The sequence below is a fragment of the Monodon monoceros genome, unplaced genomic scaffold, assembly GCF_005190385.1.
Source record: "Monodon monoceros isolate NGI ecotype Baffin Bay Population unplaced genomic scaffold, NGI_Narwhal_1 Super_Scaffold_20, whole genome shotgun sequence".
In the NCBI taxonomy this organism is placed as follows: domain Eukaryota; kingdom Metazoa; phylum Chordata; class Mammalia; order Artiodactyla; family Monodontidae; genus Monodon; species Monodon monoceros.
Genome location: NW_021703777.1, coordinates 72,914,965 through 72,929,526, shown reverse-complemented (window position 1 = coordinate 72,929,526; position 14,562 = coordinate 72,914,965). Strand labels below are relative to the sequence as shown.

The window sequence follows — 14,562 nt, the reverse complement described above, 5'->3', positions numbered from 1 at the left end:
ATGGGGACAAAGTGTGCTTGCTCAGAGTGGGAGATGGTTAGAAAATGTTGGAATCAGAAAGGGGTTTGTGAGCTGTGTAAATGTTGGCCAGAACGTAAATTTGGGTAAGTTATACTGGAGATTATTCTTAGCCTTTCTCAAAAAAACGTAGGTAGGTGTCACAACACTGATAAAAATCTTTTAAGATTTGTGAACAGAATAGTCTGTCTTTGATATCCCAGGATCCCAAGGGATCAGAGATACTAAAGGGGAATATCATGATATCAGTAACATTTTGGTTTGTCTGCTTTGTTCAAGAAACTAACATTTATTTAAAACTGTGTTTTATTAATACTACTACTTTTTCCCTTTACCCTTTAATAAAATTTGCAAGTTTGTTACCATTGGAAATGGTTTTGGTATAATAGTCCATCACACTTTCAAGTGACACTAATTACATAAATTCTTAGGCAGCACGTATTTCATTTGGCCCTTGTTAATGAAGTAAACCACATCACTATGAAAGGGATGTCAAAATAAATTTTGGTTTTATTTAAAAAGAGAGTAGCTATTTGATAAAGTGTCTCTCATTATGTACTGTCTGTTTTGGGCCACACCATGCGGCTTGCGGGATCTTGGTTTCCCCACTAGGGATTGAACCCCGGCCTCTGGCAGTGAAAGTGCCGAGTCCTAACCACTGGACTGCCAGGGAATTCCATGTTTTTTCTTTTTTAAAAATAAGCAATGAAGGGTCCCTTCCCAGAGAACCAAATGTATTTGCATTTTTTAGTATGAACACCAACACAGAGAGATTTTAAAGCTATGAAATGTTTATGTCCATATTGTTAGGCACTATGGGCTTTTCAAAGGTCATAGAAAGTGTTTTTATTATCCTCTCCCTGGAAAATCTTTGATTTTATCAGGGATGCAAGCCATATACTCACAGAATATTTAAACGTTAATATGAAAGAAGCTTGTGAAGCTTGACTACTGAGTGTGACATAAGGATGTAGGTCCTATGAATATTCTTAGGTAAGAGAGAGCCTTGGGTTTGTTGCAAAAAATAAACTGACTGTATATTTACAGATTTTTGACTGTGGTAATGAGTTAGGAATATGGTGATGCATTAATTTTATTCTTTTCTATTTGGTGGAGAGTATTGAGGCATATTTGTATAATAATTATTATTTTCATTAACCTTGTGTTTTAAATTAGAGTTAGTTTAGTTTCTTTAATTCAGGGTCTCATATGGGTAACAACTACTTGATGATATTTCAGAAAACTCAAGAAGTCAACACTACCATAGCGGCTAGTTGGTAGTTAGCTGGCTGAAAACTGCCCATAAACCTCCTTATGATTTTTTACCTACTATAAGGCATGGTTACTCCACATGCCTTTCTGTTTTAACAAGAATATTATTCAATTACTTTCTCAATTGGTTTATAAAAAATATTGAAATACGCCATTACTTCCTTCAGTGGTTGGACTGATCCTTTGAATGGGTTTACAAACTAAAATTTGGAAAATATTGCATTTAGATAAATGAGCATCATTCCTTGAATATCTTATATTCTCTCTTTTGGCTTGATTTTTTTTTATTTTCATAATTTTAGAGAACTTTTTAACATCTTCTAAGATAAGAATGGTTAAAGAAGGAGTACCCTTATGGCATGAAAAGGTTAACAATAGTTGCTAAGTGCATGACTTACTAGATAGACAGCAGGGAGAGTCTGTTTTTTAAGAAGAAAGATAAAAATTAGTAGAGCCCAGTTTTCATGTACATTTTTTTGAAGGTAAAGTTTGTGCTTTCTACTTTCTTTCGTATTTTACTTATTGTGTAACACCGTACAGGCAAAGAAATTGAAAGAGACTGAAGATATACCAAGCGAACCATCTTTCCAGGATTTTGAGTACCCAGAGTATGATGACTACAGGGCAGAGGCTTTCCTGCACCAGCAGAAGAGGATGGAATGCTATAGCAAGGCAAAAGAAGCTTATCGGATGGGGAAGAAAAACGTTGCCACGTTTTATGCCCAACAAGTAAAGAGGAAAATTATTTTTTCTTTGTCACTTACAATGTCTGAATAATCTTGAAGCAGATAATACTCATACTGTGACTTGATTAAGTTATTCTGGGGAATGTACATTGTATAAGTGATATAAAGTATCCTAATATGTAAGAAATGTATGGGTCTGAGAATTCTTCCGACAGTCCATATTTTCTTTTAGGTTGGATTCTCTCATTCAGTACTGCTTCTAAACAGACATGAATTTTCTGGAGGAAAGGAAGCAGAATGTTAATATTGGCCATCCCAGGGTGGGATTACAGAGGTCTTGTGCTTTCTATCATGCTTGAATTTTAAGTTGTGTATCACTGTCATAGTCAGAAAAAGAAAGTTACATTAATATCTCTCAGGGAAGTAAAATTTCTACCTGGTCTCATACAGCATGGTATTACAAGAAACCTGATTGATTTACTTTTTGTTTTCTGTGGTTCCATATCGCTTACTTTTTTATGATGGAGCAGAAAAAGGTATCAAACCGGTATAACCTTGTGAGCAATAATAGCAAACCTTGAGGAATGACTTCAGGGGTAACTGCAAGGTTTTAAAGGGTTGAGACTCAGGATTATCAGAAGATAAACCAGTGGATTCCTTCTTGAGATGTGTGTTGTTTATTTAAGTGTCCCTTTCCTATGATTTTTGGATCAGAGAATGTGTTAGAAATGATGATTTAGTAGTTTAATAACTATGTTATTTGTCCACTGAAATTCACCTAAATTTTGGTGCATTCTTGCATATTAGCCCATTGCATTATTTAAAATTTTACATTTGTTGTTGCCTTTTTTGTTCTTCCTTTTATTTGGGGCACTATTTGTTTCCTCATTGCTTACTAAGTAGCAGATATCAAAAGTGATTACTGATGATATGTTTATAATTAAAGGGTAGTCTCCATGAGCAGAAGATGAAAGAAGCCAATCACCTTGCTGCTGTGGAGATCTTTGAGAAAGTCAACGCCTCCCTGCTGCCACAGAATGTTTTAGACCTCCATGGGCTGCATGTGGATGAGGCTATAGAACATTTGATGACAGTTTTACAGCAGAAAACTGAAGGTAGGACTATAGTCATGACAGATTTTCACAAATTCAAGGAAGTCTGAATGTGCAGGCTGAGGATATCTGTGCCACATTTATAGATGTTTGTATTAGATTCATTCTTCAAGAAAACCTTGGGAAAGAATTCTAACTGCCATGTCCATTAACATTTTTATTTTCCTGTTTCAGTTATGTTTGTATTCCTTTGTTATAATTGTCAAAGGGAGGGCATGATGTAATCTGAGAATCCTCTGGACCATTCAGGAATATAATACATCTTTGTTCAGTAGACACTTATTAAAGCTAATAGATACTTATTAGATGTCAGTTGCTCAACAGATGTTTAATAAAATGCAGAAGTAGGGCTTCCCTGGTGGCGCAGTGGTTGGGAGTCCACCTGCCGATGCAGGGGACACGGGTTTGTGCCCCGGTCCGGGAAGATCCCAAATGCCGCGTAGTGGCTGGGCCCGTGAGCCATGGCCGCTGAGCCTGCGCGTCCGGAGCCTGTGCTCTGCAACGGGAGAGGCCACAGCAGTGAGAGGCCTGCGTACCGCAAAAAAAAAAATAAAAAAAAATAAAAAGTGCAGAAGTAAATTAGGTGATAGGATTTTTGTAGAATTATCATAAAGGCAGGATTTATGAGCGTTTACATTTTGGTAGTATGCCCTTCTCCCTTTCTGCTTGTATTTTGTCTTTGCGGGTCAGTAGGAATGCTACTGCCTGCCTCTTACAATCAATATCATGTACTTTATATACGTTAAAGTATCTTGTTGGTTTATCATCTTGTTTCCTTTTCATCACCAGATGGTAGCACTTGGGAAAATTCAATCTGTTGTAGTACCCCAGACTCTAATACTAGGGAGTCATCTCCTCTTAGCACTACTAGGATATTTTTGAATTCTCAACTTGGCTTTCTCTTTGTCTTACATTTTATTGTGGAGACATGGAATCCATGCCTCAGTTATTACCCTGTGGTTCAATAATACTGCTATGTCATTGATAGCTGTATTGTTCTGATTAATTAATTTGTATATATTTTAGAAAGTTTTATACTATATGTTATATAGGTTTATCAGTTCAGCACATATAGCTTGTACAATTCAGTTGTAATTAAATGCTTGATTAAATATAATTGATATAAAAACTTTATTATGAAAACCACATTGAAAAAGTTGCGAGTAAAATAACGAACACCTGTGTACCCATGAATGTAAGTAACAAGTGATAACATTTTACTGTATGTGCTTCATATATATATTTGTTGTTGTTGTTGTTCCTCCCTTTGCATTATCCCCAATCCTTTTCTCTTTCTTCTCTCCCCTTCTGATGGAAATCAACATCCTTCAGTTTGGTCTGCATCATCCTGGACAGTTTTGAAAATACCTTTACTACGTGTATTGTACATTCATCCGTAATTGGTCTATAGTATCCTTTTTGTGAGTTTTAAAAAATGAACATACATGGTGTCACACTATATCGTCAGCCAAGCCACTTATTTTATTTTTACCCAATACAGTTTTCAAGATCTACTCATCTCGACGGATTGAGTGTTTTTTAAATTATAACTGCTGTGTAGTATTGTGTGACCTTATCATAATGTATCCATCCCTCTATTGATGGACGTTTAATTATAATGTTGCAGTGAGCTTTATTTTGCATATCAACATGTGTCCTCTTATCATTATCCTTTTTCCTAGCTTTTTATATTGAAAAATTAAAAACCTGCAGAGAAGTTGAAAGACTTGTACAATATACATATTGTACAAATTTTGTACAATATATGAATTGTACATATATCCTTTACCTAGATTGATCAGTCGTCAGCATTTGGCCACATTTGTTTATTATCTCTCTAGAATTTTTTTCTGCTGAACCATTTGATAATAAGTCTCATTAAACATTGTGGTGCTTTACTTTTGCATACCTCAGCATGTTTATCTCTTGAGGACAAATTCATTCTCCTACATAATCACAATACATTATCACTTTTAAGACATTTAACATTGTTATAATGATGTTGTCTAATATACAGGCCATATTCAGATTTTTCCAGTTATATGGAAATGTCCTATGTAGCTGTGCCATGTTCCACCCCCAATCCAGGATCTAGTCATGCATCATATGTTCCAGTTGATTGTCCCAAATCTGTAGCCTCCTATAATATAGAAGAGTTCCTCAGTCTGTTTTTTGTTTTCCATGTTATTGACACTTTTAAAGACTCCACGCCAGTTGTTTGGTAGATTGCCCTACAATTTTACTTTGTCTAATTGTTTCTTCATGATTAGATTCAGTTTAAAATTTTCTTGGTGAAAACACTGCATAGGAGATGTTAGGTCATCCTTGGGGAACTAATCAAGAGACATATATGGTCAGTTTGCCCCAGTATTGGTGGTGTTAAGTTTGATTTCTTAGCTTAATGTGGGACTCTATCATATCAGATTTCACTTTGTAAATGTACCTTTTCTCCCTTTGTAATCAATTAGTAAATTTTGGTGATTGATACTTTGTGACTGTGTGAATAACTGTTCTCATTTTGCCTAATGATTTTAGCATCCACAGATGATCCTTGTCTGAATCAATTATTATATTGGTGGTTGCATAATGGTGTTTTAAAAAAATTTTATTTTTTAAAATTTATTTTTGTCTGTGTTGGGTCTTTGTTGTTGCACGTGGGCTTTCTCTAGTTGCGGTGGCTTCTCTTGTTGCAGAGCACTGGCTGTAGGCATGCGGGCTTCAGTAGTTGTGGCTCACGGGCTCTAGAGCGCAGGCTCAGTGCTTGTGGCGCACGGGCTTAGTTGCTCCGCGGCATGTGGGATCTTCCAGGACCAGGGATCAAACCCACGTCCCCTGCATTGGCAGGAGGATTCTTAACCACTGCGCTACCAGGGAAGTTCTCATAATGGTGTTTTATAATTTTGTGTTCCTTCTCTGTTTATTAGCAGACATTCTTTGATAAAGTAGAGGATCCCCCTCCCCCAGTTGTTTTTTAAATAGAATTTTGAAAATCTTGGAGAAAGAACTAGAAAACAATAAAGATTAGAAAAGAGAAAATTTAAGAGCGGTTTAAATACATTATTTAATCTGGAGAAAGGAAAAGTAGAAGTATTATATGGAAGTATTATAAGGGAATATTTTGTCTATAGAGGATGAGTAAATCATTTACTCAGTAAAATTTGATTATCTTCTATATTCTAGACATCAGGGATAAAGCAGTGAAAAAGACACACAATCCCTGTCTTTATGGAGTTTGCTGTCTAGTAGGATAGATGACAGTGAATAAATAGTTACATAAATGGTTAGCATTGTGATAAAAAGTACAGGTTGCTATGTTTCATTTAGCATAAATTCCCAGATCCCTACATAATTGTTCCTTGGCCTGTCTCTACATTCTCATCTCGTGTTTTGCTTCTTCTCCTTTTCTTTATGTTACATTATCATTTGTTAACCTCCAGATTAAGTTAGGCTCCCTATTAAAAGCTTCTCATAGTACTCTGTATCACAGTACTTATAAAAAGCTTGTTGTATAATTGATTATTAAATGTCCATCTTTTTGGCCAAGAATTGAGTCAATGATGATTATTGAATCATTATTGTATACTGAGCCTTTCATTCACCACTTTAAAAAACTTTTGAATAAATGACTGAATAAAGGGTAGGTATTCCTCTCATTTTATAGTAGGGAAACTGATGATATAAACAGTTTAATAAAGTGGAAAATAATAAGTGTCAGTAAGGATATAGAGAATTGGAACCCTCATATATTGCTGGTGGGAATGTTAAGTGGTACAACCACTGTGGAAAAGGTTGACATTCCTTGAAAGGTTAAACACAGAGCTACCATCTAACCCAGCAGTTCTGCTCCTAGGTTTGTACACAAGATAATTGAAAACACAATTCATCCACACAAAAGCTGGTACATGAATGTTCATAATAGCCAAAAGGTGGAAACAACCCAAATCTATCAACTGGTGAATGGAAAAAATGTGGTATATCCATACAATGGAATATAATTCAGCCATAAAAAGGAATGAAATGCTGATACGTGCTACAACATGGATGAACCTTGTAAACATTATGCAGTGTGAAAGAAGCCAGATACAAAGGGCCACATATTACATGATTTCCATTTATTGTACATGAAATGTCTAGAATGGGCAGATCAATAGAAACAGAAAGTACATTAATGTTTGCTGGGACTGGAAAGGGGGGATGGAGATTGACTGCTAACAGGAACAGAATTTCTTTTTGAGATGATGGAATGTTCTGGAATTAGATCGTGTTGATGGTTACACAACATTGTAATAATGTACTAAAAACTACTGAATTGTACATTTTAAAATCATGAATTTTATGTTAGGTGAATTTTATCTCAATAGAAAAAATTATGAGAATAAAAGTGTTAAATAATTTGTGTAAGGTGATACTGGATCAGACTCAAGATACAAACCCTTTTTGGAAGCCAAAGCCCATCTTGTGCGTGCTACCTGTGGTAGCCTGTAGTTACTGACATCACCAGCAGATGGTAGTATTGTTGAATAGAAATGTGTCCAGGTGAAAAATCTGTGGCTCTGCCCCGCATTGCTTTTAGTCATAAAAGATGATTGTCAAAATTGGGGATGAATTAAAAAACAAAAAAGATATCTGAACCTTTTGTGTCTTCTTATTGAAATATACACCACTACTACTCATGAAGCTTCTTTTGCCCCCAAATAACCAGAAGCAGGTAGAGCCTTTAGATCTGACTACTACTTTATACAGATTTATAGGGAACAGAGGAACATGTTAGATGGCACCATGGGGATACAGTCAGCAAAATCCAGACTGTAAATATCTAGGATAAATGATCTAATTTTTTCAACAAATTGTAAAAAAAAAAGATAAGAAAAGAAAGCACACACACACACACACACACACACACACACACACACACGGGAAGGAGAACCTTTAGATTAAAAATTAAGAAATATATCAACCAAATACAATGTGTGGAGACTTGTTTCAACCCTGATTCAAACAAGTCACAGTAAAAACATTTTTTTGAGACTACTAGGGGACATTTTTAGCCATTTTTAGAAACATATTAAGGAACTATTTTTTACTTTGTACCATATGATGGTGACATTGTGGTTATGTTTTTTTTAAAGGGTCCTTTTTGAATACATACTGAAATATTTACAGTTGAAATGATAAGAAATCTGAGATATGCTTAAAAATCAGTTAAAAAAGGTGGTAAGCAGGATTAACCTGAAATTTGGGAGCCTAAGCATATTATATTAATTCATTCAATAAACATCCTCTGACACCCTACTTTGAGGCATGTGAGAACATTTTCAGAGCAGTAAGTAAACTATTGAAAGGTGAAATGCTGTAAATGACTGACTTAACTGATGAGAGGAGCAGTAGTGAAGGAGTGATGAGAGCTGAATTATGGTTAGTTGAGATATTTTTTTTTTAAGTAAGCATTTATTTGTAATATCACATACATAAAGAACAATGCACAAATAATTATTGTATAGCATAAAAACTTTTTACAAAGTGAATACCCGTGTATAGCCATCACCCAGAGAGAGTTGAATTTTGAACAAAATGTTGCTTGAAGTTATGGAGGTGGATCTTAAGCAAAGAAGGAATTATAAATGCAGGACCAACATATCCACTAAAATTCTAGTCTAAATATTGCCCTGGAGATATGAGACTCGAAAAACAATCTGTGGATCTGATGGAGTCTTAGGGCAACTTACTGAGCAGAATATGGAATGTTTATGTGTATATGTATTTTATGCTAAAGGTCAAAACTTGTGCTTTTGTTTTTTTTTTTTTGCGGTACGCGGGCCTCTCACTGTTGTGGCTTCTCCCGTTGCGGAGCACAGGCTCCGGACGCGCAGGCTCAGCGGCCATGGCTCACGGGCCCAGCCACTCCGCGGCATGTGGGATCTTCCCGGACCGGGGCACGAACCCGTGTCCCCTGCATCGGCAGGCGGACTCTCAACCACTGCGCCACTAGGGAAGCCCAAAACTTGTGCAATTTATAACTGAGGAACAAGTATCTATTGAATTACTAAATCAACTCCTATTATTAACAAGTTTTTTTTGTTATTTTATTGTAGCTATTACTGACTTTCAGGATTTATATACTTGATTTTCACAAGGTCACCTCCAAAGCAGAAGCTGTGGTCTTTTAAGAGTCTCAGGTTCATTCAATATTTTAAAATCATCAGTTTGGAAGAGTTTCTTAAGTTACTAATTGATTATCTTTAGCAGTAAGACTGCAGTCCATGCTATAATTAGTGGATTTGCTAATGGCTCTTCCTGAGGATGATATTCTATAAAGCAGTTGCCTTATACCCCATTTTATTGTTAAGGAAATAGGCACAGATAGGCTAAATAATTGTCCATGGTCCTATCACACAGTCATTTAGTGGCAGAGCTGCTAATCAGACCAAAGCTGCGTGGCTTCAGAGTAATAGAGTTGTTGTAAAGATTCTTAGTTAATAAATATAAGTCACTTAAAGCAATGCCTGACTCCATGTGTAATAATTGTTAAGTATCGTTAATATTATTGTTGTTATTATTTCAGAGAGAAATTCTGATAACACATGGAAATCTCTCTCCCCACCGGAGAAGTCCCACTTAAGTCTTTAGGTGGATGAGTTGCTAGGAAGCTTCCATACTTAAAGTGTAGGTGAAACAGTACATTTAAAAACGTTAATTTGGGGATTTTTGAAGTGATAAATCTCTAAATCCTCATGAAAATTATTTCATACGTGTTTGAGTAAAGGTTTGTTTTCTGTTGAGAATGTAAGATAGATCAATTTTAATGGTTCCAATTCCTGTTGTAACAGAATTTAAGCAGAATGGTGGTAAGCCCTATCTTTCTGTGATTACGGGGAGAGGAAACCACAGCCAGGGAGGAGTTGCTCGCATCAAACCAGCTGTCATTAAATACCTCACAAGCCATAGCTTCAGGTGAGTATAGATTTCTGTTATCGATAATGGCAGTTGCTCATATGCAGATGGTAAACACTAATAGTTTGCTCAGAACAATTTGTTAAAATAGTTAACTAAATTTAACCATCTGATTCTAGCCATAAATTCATGACTAGATTATGATATATAACATTCCTTTCTAGATTTATGATGTCCACTAAACCAGAAATGAAAGAAAAATGTTTGTTATTGAAGTAATCATTTGACAAAACTATTTCTATCATAAATTAAAAATCTAAAAGAAACTAAGTATATTTGTGTTTTTTTGATAATGTATCATTCAAGGTAGTTAGATTATACATATCATAGTTTAAGGTTGCTGTTTAATTAATTCCTTTGAAAAGAAATAACATGTCTGTGGATTTTGGAAGGAGTTGGAGCTTCTGCTAAAATGTGGTTATAATTTGGATGTAATTTCCACATTAGTGGAAATCTCCAGTCAGTTACGAATTTACACATCTTCATAAATTAAGTGCCATTATTGATCTTAGCTGACAAACATGAAATGTCCTTTTTCATTAAGTGGTTATGAGGAATCTAAGTACCCTCCTTCCCTTACTTCAGTTTCAATGAATGTAGCATATTTTGTTTATGTCATGTAATAAAATGTTGGCTATATTATAGAAAATGGTAGTGTTAATTCTGAGCATGAAAATAGATGACATTTTAGAGTTACTTTTACAAAAGGAGTAGTTAGACCACAACATTATCATGTTGGGATTGATGATCTGTTTTAGAGACTTGTGTTTCTTTAAATTTCACAGTGAGGGAGTTGAAAGCATTTCATGGCCTGATGAATCAGACTTACCTATTAGAGATTTCTTTGTACTGTTACAATGCATAGAAATAATGTAATGCAGACATCGTCTTCTCCTTCATGCAGCGTGCTGTTGTTCATGAGGGTCAAATTCAGGCTTGAGAATTTTAAAAAATCTTAAATTGTCACACTTAATTAGGAATAACCCCCAGCCTTAGTCATGTATTTATTTTGGCAATAGATTAAAAGGAACATAAGCATAGATATTAGTGCTGGATTTAACTTAAAGGAGAGTGTTTTGATAGTGAATATTATGTTTACCATAGGCACTTGAATTGATTACAAGATTATGTTTCTTAATCAGTTTGAAATTCTTATCTTTAAAATAACTCTTTTTTTCATTTCTGCAGGTTCTCTGAAATTAAACCAGGGTGCTTGAAAGTCATGCTAAAGTAAAATAAATGTCCTTGACTTAAAAGTGTGAAGGTTTGTAGGTTAAAATTAGTTTTATTTGCAGTAATTTAGTCAACTGTACTGTAAATGTGTGTTTTATTAGAAGTAATGTCCAGTTATAAAACAGAAAAACATTATGTTTTTCAAAATTCAAGAGAAGTTTAATTTTTTACTGAATCACATGCCAAATATGTAGTCTATTAAAAGTATTAAAGAGAATTTTTACTGATTACAAGATATCTAAGAAAATTATCAGCTGCAGTTTTAAAGATTGAAATGCTCTGATTCTTTCTCAGACAGAAAATGTAACCTTTATATTAATTGTTGTTTGACATTTAGTAAAGTCTTAAAGGCTTCTATGAGAGGTATTTAAAGTGCTTTGAGACCTGGTTCATAATACAAGCCCTTCAAAAGCTTGTATTTAAAAAAGAAGTACTGGGCTTCCCTGGTGGCGCAGTGGTTGAGAATCTGCCTGCCAGTGTGGGGGACACAGGTTTGAGCCCTGGTCTGGGAGGGTCCCACATGCCGCGGAGCGTCGGGGCCCGTGGGCCACAACTACTGAGCCTGCGCGTCTGGAGCCTGTGCTCCGCAACAGGAGAGGCCGCGATGGTGAGAGGCCCGCACACCGCAATGAAGAGTGGCCCCCGCTTGCCGCAATTGGAGGGAGCCCTCGCACAGAAATGAAGACCCAACGCAGCCAAAGGTAAATAAATTAATTAAAAAAAAAAAAAGTACTAGTACCAGTAGTAATGAAAGAAAGGAGATCTAACAAAAACACTTGAGTGCTTTTTGATTTCAAAACAATACAAAAAAAATCATTTTGCTGTATCCTGCAGGAAGGAAGACATGCTGTTGCACTTTCCTCTGCTTTGTATATGATCGTGATCTCTTACCTTTTGTTCCTTTGTTCTGTGTGTGTACATTTTCTAGGAGTAAAGTTGGAGTCTGAGATTATATTGCAGTTTTATACCTTCCACAGGCAGGCAAGTTTTCAGAGAAGGAGAAATGGTTAGATATCTACCAAGTGCTGCTGTCTTATAAAAACTGCTTCTAGTCTTACAGAACTGTCTGTGTAAGTGGTATTGAAGACAGTACTAAAGAGCTATATTTTATATTTGAGGCATGTAATTTCTAAACTACAGTAGGTCAAAATCCTATTAACTTAAATAGATATAGAAAATTTTTTTGATATAATCATAAAAGAAATTCTTACAATTTAAAAGTTTTTTACCTTTATTTTTAAAAAGAACCAACTTTCTGAAAGGAAACTTTCATTGACTTCTGTTTTTTGGTGAGCTAAAAAAGTCCTGTTAGTATGTCAGTTATAATTTCCTTTACACACAAGTTTAGTGTGGCGAAGTATAATTTTCCAATGTGAGACACTGGCTTAAATAAATTTGACTTTGGATATGAAGGATATTTTCAACATACGTAATTTTAGCAAACAATTGTATTGTTTTTTGATGAGCTTAAAAAAATAATTGGATCAGGAATGATACGATTGAGCTATTACTGAAAGAATCCTGAATTTCAGAATGGTTTCCCAAAAGAACAGACATTTTAATGAAAATAAAATTCAAAAAATGTTTTTATATATCATGAAAGCATGCCTGTAAAAGAAGAGCCATATCATTGAATTTATTTCCACAAAAATAAAAATATATGTTTATTACTTAGAAATAGTGACTGGTATTGAAGTATTATTCACATTTGTTATGTTTGTGGTAATTTGTTAAAAAAAAGAAAAGAATGCCAACAGTTTGGCATTATGTTTTTTGTGATGTCTAGAAGAATTGTGTACATTAAAAATAAAGCAATTCCTTTCAGCAACTTATTACAAAACTACAACTGTTAATGAAATAAAATCTTTCTACATATAAATTGATATGATTTAAGAAATGTGAATAACAATACTAAAACCTAGAATTATTCTAGTGTGTGCAGCTGCATACTCATTTTCTGTGTTTTTATATTTCCTTACCCAGTTTTTAAAAAACATCACTTTTGAGCACTTCAGCTAGACTTATTTCAGTATTATTTATTATAATTATGATTGATGTGGGAGCAGTCAAACAGAACGAGAGGTGGGGTATTTTGTGGGCAGAAACCAAATGAAAGAACCTATGTTTTGTACTGTATCAACTCTAATTTTATGCTTTATTTGGTAAATCTAGGGTATTTCTTCTTAATCATCCATAAATATATAGGCAAATTTTGAGCATCATAAATGTTTTTATGAAGTTGTTTAGTACCAAACTGCCTCCTACCCCACTGTGTAGCATAGTTTAACCAACACATAATTATGAAAGAAAATTTTATAATTGCCCCTTTCTTGTTTTGCCTGTTTCTAAATCCTGTATGCCAAAGGTAAACAGAGTTTGAGGATTATCAAATTTTTCTCTTTTGCCCATTTCTAAATCCTGTGTGTCAAAACTAATGATAATGTGGGGATTATCGAAGTTTTGATGTATGTATTGGTATATTTGTGCTAATATATGACTTACTAGAATGGCTCTTTGCAAAGTTATTAACATTTTAAAAGTATAGGGCTTCCCTGGTGGCGCAGTGGTTGAGAGTCCGCCTGCCGATTCAGGGGACACGGGTTCGTGCCCCGGTCCGGGAAGATCCCACATGCCGCAGAGCGGCTGGGCCCGTGAGCCATGGCCGCTGACCCCGCGCGTCGGGCCCTTGTGCCCCCAAAGGGGAGGGCACAAAAAGGGAAAGGCCCGTGACCCCAAAAAAAAAAAAAAAAAAATGTATAACACTTGTATAATTTGCAAGAGTTTAGTAACAGTTATATTCTTTCAGTAGTCTCTTACCAGTATCTACCAGGGGAAAAAGAGAACTAATGTGGAAACCACAGGGAAAGTGGGGTTGGAATGAGGGGACTCTTAACAGTATTTCCAACTATTCATTTCCTTCCTTCAATAGGAGAAATGGAAGCATGTTGTCTTACATTTATTGGCTGTTCGTATATCTCTATATTGTTTTCAAGTTGAGGTTTCTTCAATTTATTAGTGTTTCAATACTACTTGCATTTCTAAGGCCTTTAAATATAGGACATATTGTATAGTAGAAATCCTGACTTTAAAGTGTCTTGTGTATTATAACACATTTTGAAAAGAAAAGCTAAATAATTCTGTTGGATTGTTTCCAATCCTTTATTTTGGTCTTTTTTCTTTTTAAATTCAAGTGTTTTGTATGCTTAGAAAAAGGACATGTATAAAAGTAAGATTGGTTATTTCTGAGCTGGAAATTGGAAACTTTGAAACTCAGGAAATTGCTCTGACAA

The 14,562-nt window shown here is 35.1% G+C and overlaps 1 protein-coding gene across 7 annotated transcripts in view; it reads left to right on the top strand.

Moving 5' to 3' along the window:
* Nucleotides 1-13,949, top strand: part of N4BP2 (NEDD4 binding protein 2) — a 90,914-nt gene extending 76,965 nt beyond the window's left edge. For 4 of the 7 annotated variants that reach the window (XM_029234860.1, XM_029234863.1, XM_029234862.1 and 1 more), the window contains 4 exons: nt 1,831-2,019; nt 2,923-3,091; nt 9,916-10,039; nt 11,228-11,352. In XM_029234860.1, coding sequence (XP_029090693.1) covers nt 1,831-2,019; nt 2,923-3,091; nt 9,916-10,039; nt 11,228-11,273 — 528 coding nt within the window. In that variant the 3' untranslated portion in view covers nt 11,274-11,352. Of the gene's footprint in view, nt 1-1,830; nt 2,020-2,922; nt 3,092-9,915; nt 10,040-11,227 lie in introns of all 7 variants that reach the window. The other 3 variants (XM_029234865.1, XM_029234866.1, XM_029234864.1) reach the window with 2 other exon arrangements.
* The last annotated feature ends 613 nt before the right edge of the window (nt 13,950-14,562 follow it).